General features: G+C 41.2%; 1 protein-coding gene across 1 annotated transcript in view; it reads left to right on the top strand.

Annotated features, from left to right (window-relative positions):
- LOC308088060 (dual specificity testis-specific protein kinase 1) overlaps nt 1-19,349 on the top strand; it is a 30,649-nt gene extending 11,300 nt beyond the window's left edge. The window contains exons 3-10 of the mRNA XM_080432406.1: nt 2,040-2,236; nt 3,536-3,657; nt 4,775-4,823; nt 5,049-5,198; nt 12,768-12,941; nt 13,650-13,733; nt 14,714-14,800; nt 15,455-19,349. Coding sequence (XP_080288532.1) covers nt 2,040-2,236; nt 3,536-3,657; nt 4,775-4,823; nt 5,049-5,198; nt 12,768-12,941; nt 13,650-13,733; nt 14,714-14,800; nt 15,455-15,559 — 968 coding nt within the window. The 3' untranslated portion in view covers nt 15,560-19,349. The remainder of the gene's footprint in view (nt 1-2,039; nt 2,237-3,535; nt 3,658-4,774; nt 4,824-5,048; nt 5,199-12,767; nt 12,942-13,649; nt 13,734-14,713; nt 14,801-15,454) is intronic.
- The last annotated feature ends 369 nt before the right edge of the window (nt 19,350-19,718 follow it).

The raw sequence follows: 19,718 nt of genomic DNA, 5'->3' as shown, positions 1-19,718 counted from the left end.
AGCCTGCTGATGACTAGCTGTGACATTTCCACAGGAAGTGCAATTCTTTCACCTTGCTTTGCCGTAACTTGTAAAACGTTGCAGTGTAAAGTCACGTTAATAACTCTTGGTGCACACTTGTGGCGGATATATGTAGACCAAAAGGGCCGGAAACAACAAGTCAAATTCTGTTGGTTAACAGAGCCTATAAGATAACAGGTTGATTAGTTGCTGGACAGAGAGCAAGACAGAGTAAGAGGAGTGGAAAAGAAAAAAGATGGGAAGAAGAGAAGAAAGAAAGGATGAGCCAGACAGAGGGAAAAACAGAAACAGGTAGAGGGAGAGGATGTGGAAGACAAAGATGGTAGAGGAGGAGTGAGAGAAAGACATGCAATGCAATAGAGTGAGAGAGACAGAAAGAGAGAGAAAGAGAAGCAAAGAGAGAAACAGAGAGATGAGAAGGCTGCGCTGTAAGCGTTTCTCTCTGACAGTATGGCGTAGCTGCGCGCAAAGTGAAGTGATTGTTCTTGTGCAGGGAAAACAAAGGCTGTGTGTGTATGTGTGTGTGTATGTGTGTGTGTCTGTGTGTGCGCGAGTGTGTGTGTGTCTGTGTGTGTGTGTGTGTGTGTGTGTGTATGCTCTCTCCCACGATGAATAGCCAGGGTTGATTCCCACTCGATTGTCAAAGCCCTGCCAATTGTGTCAGCGTGCCAGCGTGTGCTTTACACTGGCATTATTGTCAGACCAGAGGGCAGTTGTCCTGGCAAAAACAAAGTGACTTTAGATGTCAGAGAACAGTCTTCTGTGGTGTAAATATAGGTCAGGATTACCCAGCTTTTTTTCTGCAGGCTAATCTGAGAAATAACATTGTTTTTGTAGCCCAAAGTGCCTATAAGCAGCACTAGAACAGACACATAAAAAGATCACCTTTTTCTGGTGATGAGGCTCAATGGTTTGAGGGGTTGTCCTCTAACAGGAGGGTCAATGGAAGGATCCCTGGAGTCTTCTGTAATGGAATTGAGGTCAGGACTGCCTACTTTTGATGAAAACATGGACTTTGACTTGGCTAAACATAGTTGTAGTAGTGATGTAAAGGTTTTCTGACCATCCTGTGACCAATCAGTCATAGGGTTGAGCCCTACATTCATGTGTGAACTTGGGAAAGTTGCCGACATTATGCTCAATCAGTAGTAATGTAATTTAACGATTAAATAAATACGTTGCCCGGTCTGATGTTCAGACCACTTTGTTACAGTTTTTTTAATCTGTTTTGGTGGAAAAAGTCACAGTTGTGATGATTCCCCAGCCATTGTGATCCGCAGCAAATACTGTGCCGTCCATCATAGTTACCATGGATACGCGCATTAGCTGAAAGTTAAATGTACGCAACTAGAAGCTTCATCTACTTATGCTATAATGTTAGTAGTTTTGTTTGAGTGTTTGTGCAAATTAACATGCACCGTCAAGGTACATTGAACTTTTACATATTTTTGTTTTGCTTTCATCTACCATGCAGGGCATGTACTATATTTGTCAGAAATCAGATTAGCCTTTCAATATACATTTTCTGGGAGAAAAGTGGCTCTCATAAACACTCTGGACTGGACACTCTCCCCAGCAGAGTGACCAGCTCCGGCTCTCCATATTCACTGTCTCTATTTTAGGCAACACATTATTCACGATTCATTATCTTCATCCCATAAAACGGAGATGCTTTGTTAATCTCATCTAGTGAAAGGTGAAGGAGATGGTGATGAGTGGGTGATTTGAAACGAGTTCTTTTGTTAGCTTCTCTTTCATCTAACCAACGCTTTTTACTGTCTCTCTTCAAATGCATAAAGTGCCTCTCTCTATTGTGTTTTGTGCTGCAGGTAATTAGCCGGTCAGCATGGTATGATGCAATTATCAAAAATTACAATGTTTTAATGATGTTTTGTGTGTGTGTGTGTGTGTGTGTGTGTGTGTGTGTGTGTGTGTGTGTGTGTGTGTGTGTGTGTGTGTGTGTGTGTGTGTGTGTGTGTGTGTGTGTGTGTGTGTGTGTGTGTGTGTGTGTGTTCCAGCGGACATCCCCACCAGGATGTGTGACGTGGATGTGTCCTCCGAACCGGCCAGTCCAACGTCTTATGGCGAGAGCTCTGACCGCTACTACCAAGTGGACCGGTGGCAGAAGCTCCGCACCGCCGTACGCAAGCTCGAGTTCTGGGAGAACTTCAGTGCCGAGCTCATCGGCACTGGCTTCTTCTCCAAAGTCTATAAGGTAGCATCATCATGCATGCTTTGTTTATCGTTGCGTTACATACTCTCAGAATTACAAATGACAGTTTGACAGTATACAAATATACTGTCAATAAAGACTTACTTAATATTGTGACCTTCACTTCGAGACCCACTGTCCACCTCTTAAAGGGGGATTTTGGACCACGGTTTTCTTACCTTTTCTATGATGTTATGATATCTTAGGATGAATGGTACAGTACAAAAATGTCATAACTCCATCCCGGGTCCGCCACAGCTTAAAACGTGCGCGTTAGATCACGTATTTTAATAGCTTTTTTTGTTGTTTTTTTGGTGAGATCTGACGTTCATAGTGACAGAACACTATGCAAGACGAGATTAAAATCTCGAGATTGAAATCTCTTTGAATATCGTCAAACATAACGATAAAGTAACATTAAACAACAGTACAGTAACAGTAAACATTTTAAAGTATCAAATGTGATTAAAACACTTATACCGTATCACAATATTACCATATGCAAAACCCTAGATGATCGAGTCTCATGTCACGCTATCGATGTATTGTTGATATATTGCCCAACCCTAACCTTCACCTTTGTCTGGCCTCCTCTCAAGCAAAGCTGCCTCCGTGCCAGGCAGCCTACGTATGGGCGCTGACACCAAAGTTTGCTTTGTTTGAGGACTTTAATTGGGACATGTTTCTCATTCCACTGTCCCCCTCTAGCCAGCAGCAGCAGTGGAGGCCTGAGCCTGTTGGACACATTATGCAGCCGTGTCCCACTCAGGTCTTACTTACATAACTCACATAGCCCCCCCATCTCAAATATTTCGTTATTCCGTCACTTTCAGGCTTTGTGCCTGGTGGAACGTGCTAGAAAGAGATTAGTGAGTACAATGACTGGATCGGGATTGTTAGGGTTAGTTACACGAGGGAATGGGGAATGAGGGGGGATCATTTTAGACTTTTAATGTGTTATATTTCACTGTCTGAAACAGTCAGATAGGAGGGATTGAGACATAGCTGATGGATGGTGGATGTGAAGAGTCCATCCAGTCATTGTCCAGTACAATTACACATTTTCAACTGAAGAAAGTGCTGCTCAACACAAAAAAAAGACACATTTCACACTACATAATTTTTCATCTGCAGTGAACTGAGGAATAGGAATAGACAAGAGCAGCTGTCTTCGTGGGTGCTCTGTGAAGTAACACACTGTGTCACTGGGGTGACCGAGTACACCTGGCTCTCCCCCAATTCATTCTGACAATCTCCACTGCTGTTACCGGTAATGATGAACTTTTGATGTCTGTCTGTCAGGTGGTGCACAATACCAGTCATAAGGTGATGGTGGTGAAAATCTATAAAAATGATGTGGACCAGGACAGCATTGTACGAGAGATCAGTCTGCTACAGAAGCTCTCCCACCCTAACATTGTCAGGTACAGTAGTGTGTGTGTGCGTGTGCGTGTGTGTGTGTGTGTGTGTGTGTGTGTGTGTGATATATAGAATAGAAGTAGAACAGTAGACCTATAACCTTAGAATAGGCCAGAGATGTCATTGTATTATTATTTATGCGTGTGCTTGTGTGGGCATGTCCACTACACGGAGCCACGGCACGCTCCTCAAATAAAGGTAGGCCTACTACTCACCTACTAGAAGCTGCGACCATGTCACCGCCTCTTTCTCTCTTGCCCTTCTTCTCTCTGTTACTCACGTTAAAAACTCTAAGCAAGAGGTCATAGCCGGCCGTTGATCCACCATGTTGACTGTAGTTCAGACATTGTACCTCTCTCCGTGTGGAGGGGGGAGAACGGGCATAGAATGTACAGATTGCAGTTTTAAGATGAGTTTGTAGTCAGTTCTCCGCTTATGGACTCGACTGGAATATTCACCACAGAATAAAAACTGGATGTACCATATTACATTACATATCTTGTTTGTAATTTTGAATGCCGGAGAAGTGCAGCTTTTTTGTACTTGAAAGTGAGTGGTAGAGTCAATGACAGTACAAATGAAACAGGAACTTGGTGTTGCAATTTAACACCTACCACTGTCTACAGTGGTTACATAAGATAAGAAGTGAGAAAGGCAGAATGTTTACCTAAGCGATCTTATTTTAGCCATTTAGCAAGGTCATTGCTAAATGGCTCTCTACGCAGAGCTGCCTGCGTAGAGAGGTGATTGTGTAAGCCTGAGGTGTCCAGAGGTACCTGGCACCCAGCATCCTGCCTCCACAGTAATCAAATAATGAGGGAGTAATATCCGTGTGTAAAAAATTGTGTTTGTAGAAGCCAGCGTTGCCAGGCTTCAACGTCACTGTCACACTTCAAGTGCCATTGAATTGTTCTATAATGGTAGCTTGAATAACAGCCTCCAGGTTAATTGTTATTTGTTTTTAAATCGTCCATGAAAACCAGAGATAGGTGAAATATATCATGATGTCAAGGACTTTTGATCCAATCTGAAAAAAGAAATGTGATACAAATGACATTCTGCTAATGAAGAGGAAAGTCTATATAGAAAATATTCAAAATAGCTTTCCCATTCCTTGTTTAGATATCTCGGGATCTGTGTGAAGGAGGACAAACTTTACCCCATACTAGAGGTGAGTGCTGTGAGTCATTTCTGTGCACGTTCGTAAGCAGGCTCTGTCCACTGTGTTGACAGCAACAGATTGCTCTCCATGTTAATGTGTTAGATATGGTATGTAAATATAGATTGTTTGATTTATTTACTTTACAGTATCCAGCATGAGGTTGGACTGTTCCATTACATTGGAGTGGGGGGTGTGATACTGTACTGTATAACAGATGTGTTGAACCATTTCCAGTATGTGAATGGGGGCTGTCTGGAAGAGCTGCTGGCCAGGAAAGACACACCCCTCAGCTGGAGAGAAAAGGTTGATCTGGCCTGTGACATCATCAGGGGAATGATCTACCTGCACTACAAGAACATCTACCACAGAGACCTCAACTCCAAGGTACTGCATCTCACCTGCCATCTTTGGAGCATCTATATTTCACTATGATTTAGTATGTAATATCTGTATGATATTGTACATTATATACTTATACAGAGGTATGCCTATCTCACATTCTAACTGCATAATTGGATCACCTATCACCTCAATACATATTTGGCACATTGCTTGTCTGATGAAGACCATGAGGATCTAAGAACTTGTTACTTACAAAAATCTGGCCTCCTGGGCCAAATACAAAATATAAGAAATCCAAGAAAAATAAAACAAAACGTTTATTGACAAGGGGATGTATGGGAGATGCAAAGATGTTTCATCCTATCTACACATTTGTCAATAAATCAATATAGTTACTTATTGCAACTCTAATTGTATGATCGCAACCTGTGCCATCTAACATGCTATCTTTATAGGTAGATGGACACTTGACTGAAACCCCTGGCGTGATACATAATTAAAAGGTCACTAAAATAGAGCACACAGCCCCACAACCTTTCCACAAGTCTGTCTGTCTGTCTGTCTGTCTGTCTGTCTGTCTAAGGAACCTTTTATAATAAGGCCCGGTTGCCAGGTAATTGAGTAAAGGGAAAACAAGAGCAGCCTATTGTCATGTTAATATGGTAACACTGTCACTGGACACAGAACCCCTCACTCTCTCTGCACTTAGCCGCATGAGCACACACATGTACACACTACACACCGTCTCATTTTCACTTTGCATGACAAAGTAGAGGCCCCTTCCAAAACAGCAGTGACGTTGAACCGTTTTCAATGTAACAAGTTCTGGGACCCACGGGTGCTCATTCAAGTGGGTCTCGAGGAAATTGAATGGGTCTAAAATCTCTCTCTCTCTCACTCTCACTCTCACTCTCTCACTCTCAAATTGTATGTTGTTGAACTACCGGTAATCTGACCATGTTCAAATTTCACCATCATCTAAAATTCAAAGAAAAATCTATTTAGAACATTAAGTATACCAGTAATGGTACAGAACATAGTGTACAGTATCTATTTACAGCATAATAATAATAACTTGGATTTATTTAGCACCTTTCAAGAAACCCAACAAATTACAGAAGTATAAGCAGAGGTAGTTGTGCATCAGAGGCACATTTGGTAGCAACAAGAGGTTTCAACTTCTTTGGTAGCATTAAGGCTTTGTATCTATGTATCTATATATAACCATATTACATCATGAATTATTATAAATTATTACCTAGCGATTGATTTCAGTGATTGTGCACTTGTAATATCATGGCATGGAGCGGACGATCACGCTTCACGTCGCTGTTACATTGAAACCTGTGCCCTGTCATCAACCGGGTTTTATGTTGATGTTTTACTTGCTGTGTTCAACATCACTGAATATAGTACATCCTCTTTCTTTTTAGTTTTACTCAGTCTCTCTCTCTCTGTCTTGTCTTGTCTTGTCTTGTCTCTCTCCTCTTTCTTCCCCCTCTCCTTCTCTTTCACTCTCCCTTTTCATTATATTTTCACCTGTGTGTAATTGGCCTCATGGTGTCACTATAACAGGCCACTTCACGTTTTGGCCTATAACTCTTTAACCGTAGGTCGTCCAAAAAAAATCCCTGGATTCTTTGGATCATGACGCAACTGACCATATAGGCGCGTCCATTACCACCTAGCAAGATGTTCAGGCATTTTGCATTTTCTTCAAAATACACTTTTTGGCACCACTCTTACAGATTTTGTCCAAAGCTCACACAAATCGGACACATTATCTCTGGAGTCATGTGATCAGGATGTATCAGTCATATTTGTTATATTCCATTCCGATTGGTTTCCAAATGTCTGGTTTTGCAAAAAACGTGACAAATGAGCCTCGTGTCCTGGCGGCTGCACCCTATGACTGACACAGCCCTGGGTCGGCAACCAGGCCTGGTGGAGATCTGCGCTCCGAGGATGCACTTTTCAATTTTTTGTTTCTGCTGCCTTTCTGTCCCTCTCATCCTTTCGCTCCCTATCTCACTCTCTTTAACTCTCCCTCATGGGCTCTCTTTCCTCCTCTTGTCTCTTTCACTTGCTTTCTTTCTCGCTCTCTCTCTCTCTCTCTCTCTCTCTCTCTCTCTCTCTCTCTCTCTCTCTCTCTCTCTCTCTCTCTCTCTCTCTCTCTCTCTCTCTCTCTCTCTCTCTCTCTCTCTCTCTCTCTCTCTCTCTCTCAATCTATTCCTCCGTAAACAACCAGTGAATATTACGTTGTCCTCGGTTACTGACATTCACCACGTCAGCGAAGGGTAGGGCTGACATTTGATTTGGCCCTACTCTCAACTGTGGCATTGTAACTTGCCCCCCCCCCCCCTTTCTTCGTGACAGTGTTCCCCAAGTCTTGTTTCTGTCTCCCCCAGATCCAGATCCCTACTGAAACCATTATGCTTGGCACCGTCAAGCAGCCATTTATCTTCGCACTTACAAACAATTGCTTCGCTCACAGGGTCTGGGTATAGTCCAAAAACGCAGAAACATGGTGGGGATTAATTGCTGAAGGATTAACATAAATTCTCAAGTTCTCATGTTTTCAATGTTAGAAAGAAAGTGGTTGAGTTAACTGGGAGCCAGCATGTCTATGACATCTATGGCCTCCCATAATATCACATACAGAAGAACTGTTGTTGAATTTGTCATGTGTTACCATAGCCATGGGTTTGGGACTCAAAAGCTTTGAAGCTGGAGTTCAGTGAAAACATTATTTTAAGGAACATGGCACATTTTATTTGAAGGTAGTTACGGATCAACACAAGCCTTCTGATTATTCTGTGATTGCCAGCATGCATCTCAGGCCAAAATGGAAGGGTTCTGGTATTAAGTCTAAACTCTGCATATATTTTAATATTGTATCAGATATGCTTTACGCACTTAGGGCCGCCCTAGTGTAGCGGTAAGCCTTTCATGCAGAAGGTTGTGTGTTCGAACCCTGCCTGGGGTCGACGTCAGCTCAGGCATGCAGTCGAAACGGGCGACTTTCCTATCGCCCAAATCAAATGGGTTCAGATCTGAGCCCTCCTGCAGGAGGCACATCTGTCTCCAGACGTAAAAACAAATGATAATGATATACTGTACATCAAATGAGTGCTGTTCTGGATGATTCATGACAGATTTATTTATGCAGACTTATCTAGGAATACTTATCTAGAATCTAGGCAGTGATATTCAATTATGGGCCATGGGCGTGTAAATACCTAAGTACAGTCAGATGTCCATCTGACATAATTGAATATCATACACAGTAGATTCAATCAAAACAAACTGTAAATAGGGTTAGGATTGATTGTAAAACTTTAAATACCAGTTTAAGCATCAGTTTGGATGCTTCCTTATTGATTTGAGCTTTTCTCAATTCATTCTCAAGCAGTCCCTGAGGACCAGCTCCAGTGCCTTGGTCACAGGCACTGGCAGAAGTATGTCCCTAACATGGGAAGAAACCCACATAATCTTGGAAAAGAACTGGCAAGCCACATAGAAAGGCTCCAGTATGGTTCTAACCCAGAGCATTCTTGTTGTGAGGCAACAGTCCTAACCATTGAGCCACTGTGCCACACTAATAATCATTATCTCCCTCAGACTATTCCTGAATCTGTTGGTGCAGGACCAAATGCTATTTCAATTTCAATTTTGCTATTCCTTGTTAGTTCCCAGAAACTTGTTGCTTTCCTTGGCGGCGAGTCGAGAGGCCAGAGCTAAATTTAGTGGTCAGGCTTGGGGGACTGGAACTGCTCCAGCAGAGCTGCGTAATGACAGGCTACTGAATGGAAAATACTACTGAAAAGAGAAACCAACAGTGACATACTAGAGAGAGAGAGAGAGAGAGAGAGAAACCTTTAGTGGCTGTAATAGAAGCCAGATGTTGTGACGTCAGAACCAGCCGTGTCCCCGTCAGCCTGCTCTCACTTATAAGCACGCCTTGTTTGGAGACCCACATGCAACGCACGCACGCACGCACGCACGCACGCACGCACGCACACTCATACAAGCACACCCGCCGAGCTTCGGCAAAAAACAACAACACCTGGTGTACCTCCATCTGTCACTCAATCCTTCCCTCTGTACATCTCACTATCTCTCCTGCTGTCTCTCCATCCATCTCTTCCACTGTCCTTTTCCTCTCTGCCCTGCATTCCAGCCCTCAGCCTCTCAGTCTGCTACTCAAACCTCTTGATATGCAGCATCCAGCCCCCTCTGACCACAGTGCTGCAATTTGTGACTATTGGCCATACATTTGGTACTCCTGGCTGGGAGTATGGTCAGTAATGTAAGGGGAAGTCAGAGGAACTTTGATACATGGATCAACTCAGCATTTTGTATTGGCTGATTACTTACACACAGTTAAAAAAAAAAGATGGAGAAATAAATGGTACCAGTCTGAGACTAGATCTCAATTCTCGGGTTGGGGGAACTTTGTCTTTGGGATACTGCCTGGTACAGTTCAGTACTACATAATAAGGCTAGGTAAAGTATGATAAGGTAAGCTTTAGACTTTATTCATCTCTCGAGGGCAGATCTCTTTTTCTAAATTTAGAGTAGGCAATACGTTTTTACCCCCTTTTTAGTCGTCATGCCAATGAATTCCTCCCCACACACATTTCTGTGTTGTCACTGCTGTTGTACCCTACTGACTCACAGTGAGGAGCCCCCACCAGGAGGACATAGAGCCTTCATCGTACTCCTCCCACCCAACACTCCCTGCTGACAGGTGCCGCCCCACCCCCCGGCGAATTGTGTTCGCATAGACGCCCGACAAAGCCGGATGCACCACGGCGGATTTGAACCCACAACCTCCATGGCGGTGGGCTAGGGACTTTACCACTGCGCCACCCAAGCGCATCTCGAGGGTAGATTTACTTTATTTGGTCATCTTGTAGGTACCACCAGCAGTAGAGAGTAAGTGCACAAGATGGGAATAGCAGTGAGTAAACACAGTTGTCCATAGTAAACCTTGACCATACTGTAGTGGAGTTGAGTCATCTGCCATGGAGGGCTATGTGCATGTAGGTTTCCATTACAGCCTGACGCTAATCAGCTGGAGTAGTGTTTAGTAGGATGCTATTAAGACATTCTGTCATGTGACTGTCCATTAGCCAGGTCAGGGCTGAATTATTTAGTGTGGTGAGAAGGTGTTGACTGATGGCAGACCCTACTGAGCTTCCTGTCTGCCTACTCTGTGGGCTTCAAGCTGAATGGCGGCCATTTTATCGACTGATTGTAAAGATTGGCCCCAGGGATAAAGCCTTTAAAGGGATACTTCACTTTAGGGCCGGGGACACATTTAAAAAAAATATTAAAAATAAATGAAAAAGTTATGGAAAATTCATGGCCCCCTCACGCATTAGAGTGTCCTACTAATGTGTGAGGGGGCCATGAATTTTCCATAACTTTTTTCATTTACTTTTAATATTTTTTTTAAATGTGTCCCCGGCCCGAAAGTGAAGTATCCCTTTAACTCATACATGGGCAACTGGCGGCCCGGGGGCAACTGGCGGCCCTGGGGCCACATGCGGCCCCCACCTTCACTTAATGCGGCCACAGGTTAATATCGGAATACTGATATATTATTGATTTCAGCTGTTCCAATTCCAAACATGCAAACATGACCCACTTTAATTACTTCAGTCTATATAAGTAGCTTAATGACTAGTATTAAAATGCTATTTATATGTATTTTTTATGTATTTGTATTTAAGTAAGTGATATTTTTTGGTTAAAACAAAAAGTATTTTGTAAAAAGGTTAAAGCACTATATTCTGATAGTAATCATTGCTATAGAGTGTTTGTTCAGTAACAGGAGTCTCCCCGTCTCTCCAGCTCTTTAATAAACAAAAAATACATTTTCCGGTAGGTGTCAAAATCTCAGCCAATCAGGAGAAAGTACCAATTTTAAGCTTCATTTTTATAGTGTTCCAGTTCCAATTTTGCCTGCTCATTTCTTAGTGTCACCACTTCCAATTTCACTTGTTTAATCTACATCCTGATTGAGTTCTCTATCCTGATTGGATAAAATTGGAACTGAAACTGAAACGAAAATGCGTTTTCTGTTTTATAAAGAGCTGGAGAGACAAGGAGACTCCTTTTACTGAACAAGCACTCTATAGCAATGAGTACTATCAGAATATAGAGCTATTTAACACTTATTTTAACCAAAGAAAATCACTTACCCTACCTTTGACATAAGTATAACTAAATGCATTTGAAATTAAATAAAAATGTAACTTTTCAGGATTCCAATTCAAAAATAGCAAAAAGAAATCTGGATTCTAATTCAAAAATAGCAGATCTACAAGCTGAAAACGCGTCGCAGTGCGACGCGTTTGTCGCTTGTAGAACGGCTATCTTTGCTCCTTTTGTGTGACATAGAATGGCGAAGTACGGCATTAATTTACAAAAAAAGTTAAAATACGGAGATAAGAGGAGTCTGCCCGACAGTATAAGCAATGTGGCCCTCTGGAGTGAGTGTGGAAATATAGTGGCCCTCTCCATCATCAAAGTTGCCCACCCCTGCTTTAACTGATATGTGCAAATGGACACGAGTTGTCTTACATTTACAGTTTTAGTTAATTGGTCAATATTGTAGAGATCAAAATCACCACATCATACATCCTGCCACACTAAGGGGGGGGGGGGGGGATTTCTGAATTCTGTATCCTTTTTCAAGACACAACTTAAATGTTTTTAAACTTGCATTTGAATGCTGACTCATAGCAAACCATGATTTGTCGACAATCCTTCTCATCCTGGTATTTTTCATCTCAAGAGTACTCTTCTGACTATAATGTAGAAACATACAAATACCATGTTAAAGAACTCACCTCCTCATTTCAAATCAATTTCCACAGTCGTATGTTGCCCTCTGCTGGCAAGAAATAGCCACTGTAATAATCACTGTTGTAAAGTGAGGACAGGACTTTGTTGATATGAGGGGTTCCCAAACTTTATGCACATCAACTTGCACGTTCGGTGCGCATTTGTAATGTATTAAAATGGTAACATGTACTTTTTGTAATCATTTTTAGATTGTATTTCATCCATTGAATTTAAAAAATACATACATTTATTTTATTTTTTATGACCCAAAATAATTTTGCGACCCCATCGTCAGTGTGCGGTCGCGACCCCAACTTTGGGAACCCCTGTCCTAGATAAACATGTAAGAGTCAAATATGTAGACGATCTATCTGTCTGTACTTGGATGTTGTTGTCACCGTACGTTAGAAGAACACATGTGAAATTCATCCTCTGCATTTACTTATGTCTGTATATCTTGTTCGTCTATCTCTTGTCAATTATTTCCTTTTTTCCATTAATAATAATAGTAATAATTTTGGTGTGGGTGATGGCTGGTTTATCCTGTGTGCACCGATTAGATCAATGCACAACAGGTAAGCAGTCACACCTGGCTTGAGTCCAAACTAATTGGACTGAGCTGAGTGTGACTGCACACAGGAGAAACCTAAAAAATAAAATAAAATAAAAGTAAAAGAATATACATTTTATTTGTATAGCATTTTTCACAATACTCAAAGACCCTGATCATATCTTCTTCTTGTCTCTGTCCTCCAGAACTGTCTGATCAGCGTGACATCACGGGGCAGAGAGGCCCTGGTGACAGACTTCGGCCTGGCCAGGGAGGTAGTGGAACCGCTAGTCAAAGATCCTGGCAGAAAGCTGTCCCTCGTAGGCTCTGCCTTCTGGATGGCCCCTGAGATGCTCCGTGGAGAGCCATATGACCGCAAGGTACTGAACAAAACTCCTTGGACTCACTAGTGTAACTTACTAAAACTGTGCTACACTGCAAAGTTTGGCTTAATATTTTTTTTGTTGCTGTTTTATCCTGATGCGGCTGTATGTAATGGCTAGATACGATAAGCTTAAAGGACCACGTCACCCATTTTCAACCTGTCTTCATATAATTGGTCCTCACTAATCCTCGTTATAAGATGGTACCATTTCTGTGTACTCTCTCTGTGTCCCAGAGGGCTGTGGACAGTTCAGAAACCAGAGTGAGTAAACAGAAATTGTGCCATCTAATAATGAGCATTAGTAAGGACCAATTATATGAAGATAAGGAAATGGGTGAAGTGCACCTTTAAGATAAAATAATGCATGGATCAATGCATGCTGACTGTACGTATTTTAACCTACATACTGTATAAACATATCTTGAAAATGACATATCGTCGCTGTCGGGTGGAAACCTTGTATGTCCAAAAGTGTTCCTTTTTTTATTATTACAAATAAAATAAAATAGTGAAAATAGCCAATCTACAAGCTCAAAACGTTGTAAGCTTGTACATCTGCTATTTTCACTACTTTTGTCTGACACTCTTTGTATATCGAAGTACCGTATAAAAAGTAGAAACATGGAGTTACACAAGGTTTGTGCCTGACAGCAGCGATATCCTTGCGTATTAATGATTGTGTGTTGCATGGTTTGACTGGCAGGTTGATGTGTTTTCCTTTGGGATTGTACTTTGTGAGATACTGGCCAGAATCCCCGCTGACCCAGAGATACTGCCCAGAACACAGGTGGAGTTTTTAACCCGTATTTACTTTGGAGAAAGTATTTTTGCCTAATTTTCACTTTACATTTAATGGTATGGTATTCAAACCCAGGAGCTGGATGCATAGTTGTAGCTGACTCGCCACAACACATTCTTTCAGTTGAAAATGTCATTTTTTAAATTAAATTAGGCTTAAGACTCACTAATAAATCATTAAACTTAAAAAAGTATTTAATATATAGATCACTTTGATGAACACCAAACTCATACCATCACTGTAGCATTTTGGAAAGACTTAAGTTTTGATAATTTTAAGGCTTTTGTAAGTCTCTGCTTTGTTTACAAGTGTATACATGGACTGGCTCCTCCTCCAGTGTGAGATTTTATCCACAGGAAGAGAGTCACTGGATGGCACTAGGTCAGACACCAGAGGGGACTGTGACGACAACTTTTGGACAGAATGACCTGTCCATCAAGGGAAGCTTATGATGGAATAGCCTCCCTCCCAGTCAATCTAAGGGAAAGCCCCACCCTGTGTACCTTTAAAACACAACTACAGCAATGGCTAAAAATATCCCAAACATGTGAACACTGATAAACTTTAAATCTTAGATATGCTGCTGTTTTAGGTATTAGTAGGTATGCATTTTTTTTTGTTGTTAGGCTTAAACTAGGTATATTATTCTTAAAAACAATATTGTAGTTAGTTGTATGTTCTCTTCTGTATTTGTTATCTTGTTATGTATTATAGTTTTTTTTTGTGGAGTGGGGACTGTGGATGGAAATGAGCTTCTAGCTAAATCAGGCATGTTTACATGACATCATGTTCAGTTGATTGAGCATTGTCCCTTCTGAATAAACGAATAAAGTAAAAGTAAAGTAACAACATTTTGATCAGATTAACAGATGAGACCGATCCTATCTTCTGCTAATTTCTTCCATTTTGCATTGTATGTATTAGTTACACTAAATAGTTGTTCCACCCCTTGCTTTCATGTGCTTTAGGACTATGGCTTGGATGTGAAGGCCTTCAGGGAGCTTGTGAGTGGCTGTCCTCAGCGTGTACTGGAACTGGCTTCCAGCTGCTGTCTGGTAGGTAGACAGACTGGATGGATGGATGGATGGATGGATGGATGGATGGATAGTCTCAGCGTGTGTTGGAGAAGCATTGGTAGTCCGGGTGTGTGTTGGAGATGTGTGTAGATGAACTACAGAGAAATGCTTCTGTAACACCTAGCACACACCCTGAAATAGAAGGTGACACTCAATCACTTTATTACAGTAACTGTAAGTGAATAGCTAATAGAGTTTTTTTTACACAAAAGAATGCCTGAGATGTTTTGTTTTTAAAAGTCCAATTTTGCTTCCATTTCATTAAGGACAAATCTCTAAGAATGATCTGAAAATGTGTAATTTGATAGATCTGAGTTGTGTGTTTTACAACATTTGAGAGAGAACAGGTTGTAGACTAGAGGCTGTTGTAGTAGGATGCTAATGGAGAATCATTGAAGATCTTAATACTGCTCTAGTGGGGTCACTGAGATTCTATCTAATGTTATTGCTTAAATGTTTTTAATATTTCAATTAGTTCAATAGACAGCACCACAACTGTTGAGCTTGTGCAGCACAAACATTGGAACTTGAAACTCTTTTTCTGTGTGACTGATAATGGAAAAACCACAGCAAACAAATATTCACTTTGTATTACTTTAAACTGGTTGTAATACAAGTGTCTTTGTAACTCAGGTGGAATCCTTCCGACGACCTGCCTTCACAGAATTACTCGATGAGTTGGGGGAGATCGCTGAGACACTGGAACCGCCTCCGAAGTCAGATTTGGCCACTAGCTGAAGCCTGACAAATAAGGAGGGGATTTTGGCAGCTCCCATTGGCTGTCAGGCTCTGTACATACACAGTAAGCTGGACAGTACTAGTGGAAAATAAACAGAACATTGGTTCTGTTTATTTGGTGTCCCCAAAGTATATTTTGATGCTAAAACGTTTGTACACTGCAAGCTCCGACACCCCCCCCCCCCCCCACACACACACACACACACACACACACACACACACACACCCCCCATACTCCACTGCCTTGCACTTCTAATACAAAATAAATAAAATGCATCTAAGGCTAAAGTTTGGCCAAAGTGGTTGAGTTACAGGGTGATTAACATTAGAAAGAAACAGTAGAAAATCAGTACAAAGCATATTGTAAGTGTACTCAGTGTTACTGTGAAACTGGGCCAGAGTGGGCCTGGCCGAGTTTGTGAGGGGCAGAAACGCGCGCAATTTTTTAAAATTAATTAATTATATGCGCGTGCGGGAGGAACTAGGGGGGGAATAGTTATAGTATACCCTCCCAAAAAATCTAGAACACACCACTGGTCTACACCCACACACAAAGCAAAGACAGAGATACAGAGTCAAACTGAATTTGTACTTTTTATAACTACATTTTTTGGTCTTTAAAGCGAGCCCACATTGTTTCTTTATAGGAACAATATTTTCTAGTTTTAACTGCTTTTCATATAATTCAAAATGGTGGGAGATCTAAAGGTCAGAGGTCAAAAGTCAGAGTGTGAAAGTTGTTAGGCATGAGGAGACGCATGTGTATCGAAGTTTCATGGCTGTAGGTCAAACAGGGCATGAGTTGTACCTGTTCAAAGTTGGCATTTTCAATTGAGTGCACAGGTTAAGGTTTTAATCACTGATTTGTTAAGCAATGATTAAAATTAACTCAAAATAAAACCTAGATCAACAAATCCTTGACTAGCCCTAATTTAGTTAAATGTGTTGGTGCAACCTGCTTTCACTTTTATAACATCCTGATCCTGTTGTATGTGCACAACATTATATTTTAGGTAATCTGATTTAGATAATCTACCTGACTCTTATTCAGCAGAGTTTTCAAACAAATGACCTACAACAGCAGAATAATCTTCAGTTTCCACCATAACAAGTAATCTATAGCTGGGAGCCGCTCAACTGGAAGCACACACCCCTGCTGGCCAAGGGTCAAATCCCACCAGAGCCTACCTTACAGAATGGTGCCTCCTAGTGATGAGCGGGTCGACCCGTAACCCGCGGGTCAACCCGCGGCGCGGGTAGGTCGAGTCAGGATTTCAGAGAAAATTATGCGGGCTGAGGGTGAGCGGGTCAGCCGCTCTCCACGAAAAAAAAAAAAAAAAACCCTATTTTGACCAACATGCTTGTTTATTCAGCCCATGACAATGTTGTGCTACTGTAGACATTTAAAGGGACTTTGGGTACTTAAAAGAGCGCTATATAATATATATATTCCCACCGCGGGTCGCGGGGCGGGTTGAGCCATAGATTTATATATGGGTTCGCGGGGCGGGTTGAGGCGGGTCGCGTTCCGTCGCGGGTTGGGGCGGGGCGGGTCATGAAAAAACCCGACCCGCACATCACTCCCTATCTCAATAAATACAAAACAATTAACGATTTAGATCTAAGCAATGTTAATGCTTTAGCCATGTCACTTTCATGTCTCGTTACCTGGCAACATACTGTATTAGTTCCTCATTGGGAGCTCTCAGGCATGCTAATCCATGTCTTTGAAGCTTAGCAGCTTGGTACGTTCAGTATATAAAAGTAATCAGGATGTTACAGTGAATGCATCAATGTATAGCTTTCCTTTGAGCCACTCTGGGTCTTCAACAGGCGGTCCGGGACCCCTAGGGGTACAATAGCAGATATGACGAAGAGGTTGATGTAGAAGGACAAAGGAGCAGACCAAATACAGAGCCAAAGGTCAAGTTACCGTTACTTAGTCGAAGTATTGAGTGTTTAAGTGGTAAAAAAAACCTATATGACTACAACTCGTAGACATTTCTCAGAACTTAGATATATTTCATCTAACAAATACCTTCATATGTCTGTTCATTTTTTTCAATGGAAACCAGGTGAGAAGGTCATAGTCTATCACTGGTAAACATATAATATAATAACATTTTACTGTTCCAAATTGGAGAAATCTCACTTTAAAAACTCCTATATGACTCAACTCATAGGCATTTCTCAGAACGTTGAACTTTTATCTAACAAATACCTTCATATGTCTGTTCACTTTGTCAGTGGAAACCATGTGGTACTTTATTGTCATCAGCCCAAAGCCTCACACCAACAACGTTTGACAGTGTCAGTCCAGTCCACTGCTTCTCATCATGTGTTGGTGTTTGTTAAGGCTGCAGCTCACTGGTATTTTAAGAAAGACAATTACTCACTTAGACAGGACCCATCTCTACAGGGAACAGGGTGTGTGATGAATTATTGTTTTTGTTTGTTACACCACTGGCCTGGATTGCAAAACACAACCACGTTTCACAAAACCAACTGGAAACTAACTAGCAAAATGGAAAACACAACCTACAGTGGTGGGAAAGTACTCAAATGTTTTACTTAAGTAAACGTATCAATACTGCAATGTAGAAGTACTCTGTTACAAGTAAAAGTCTGGTGTTCAAAATTGACTCGAGTAAAAGTACAAAAGTATTGGTAACAAAATGTACTTAAAGTACCGAAAGTAAAATGTTTTAAAATGCAGATCTACAAGCTCTAGATCGCGATGCGACGCGTTGTGAGCTTGTAGATCGGCTATTTTCAAATAGCCTAGGTATAAAATAGGACTAAAGTGGTTAATGTCTGTTTTATAATGTAATCATTTATATCTGCAAAGTAACTAGTAACTAAAGTTTTCAAATAATTGTAGTGGAGTAAAAGTACAATATTTCCCTCTGAGATGTAGTGGAGTAGAAGTAAAAGTATTGGAAATTGGAAATACTCAAGTAAAGTACAAATACCTCAAAATTGGACTTAAGTACTGTACTTGAGTACATGTACTTAGTAACTTTCCACCAATGCCTATATAACATAAATAAATAAATACATTCCTTGTTGTTCAGTAACATCTCTCCTGCTCTCTTTAGTAAACAGAAAGCACATGTTCAGGTCGGGATACAAATGTCATTCAATCAGGAGACAGAACTCATACAGGATAGAGGCTAAACAAGTGAAATTGGAAGTGATGATGACACAAAGAAATGACCAGACAAAATGGAACTAGAACACTGTAAAATTGAAGCTGATAAATGGGTACTCTCTCCTGTTTGGCTGAAATTGGCAACGACCTGAAAATGTGTTTTCTGTTTATTAAAGAGCTGGAGAGAGAAGGGAGACCATTGTTCTGAACACTTTAACACACAGCTTATTACTAAGCTGCGTGTAATAAGCTAAAATATTACTCACCATACCGTTAATGCCACAAATATGGCATAATATTTTTGTCAAAAACAACAGCAACGGGATAGCCTAAGTATACTATGTCGTCCATAAAGTTGTATTATACTGACTGTACTTTTGTCAAACATTTTCATATACGGTATGTCCTACCTACTGTTTTTTCCCCCTATCACTATATGCTGTCATAAAAAAATCACACATGTCATCGAACAAATCCTCCAATTTCCTCAATGTACAGGCCGGCTGCAGTGACTCATTATGTCCACAGGGTGGCAGTGCTTCATTAACAATAATAATGAAATACATCAAATAAATAGTGCCTATATTTCAACACTTTACCTTCCTGATTCTCAACTGGTGTCAAGTGGTTCTGCTGACATTTGTGTGATGCTACTCCAATATAGGAGCATAAATTCAGGACGTACATTAAATGTAAAACATTCCTCTCTGTGTTAAAGTTTTTCAGACACTGCCTTACATCACACTGAATGCATATAAGCTGGTGGTGAAACTAGCATGCTTGTGCGTGTGCGTGCGTGCGTGCGTGCATGCGTGTGTGTGTGTGTGTGAGTGAGTGAGTGAGTGAGTGAGTGAGTGAGACAGAGAGAGAGAGAGAGAGAGCGAGAGCGAGAGTGCATGTGTATGTACATGCATGAGTCTGTGTGTTAATGTTCATCTTAGAGGCCTGGAAATTGAAGATGGTTGGTCATATAAAACATAACATTGGCATTTTATGAGGCGCTCACTC

The sequence above is a fragment of the Gymnoscopelus braueri genome (assembly GCF_963280865.1).
Source record: "Gymnoscopelus braueri genome assembly, chromosome: 7".
Taxonomy (NCBI): Eukaryota; Metazoa; Chordata; class Actinopteri; order Myctophiformes; family Myctophidae; genus Gymnoscopelus; species Gymnoscopelus braueri.
The sequence above is the reverse complement of the archived record's forward strand: the minus strand, read 5'-3'. Positions and strand labels throughout refer to the sequence as shown.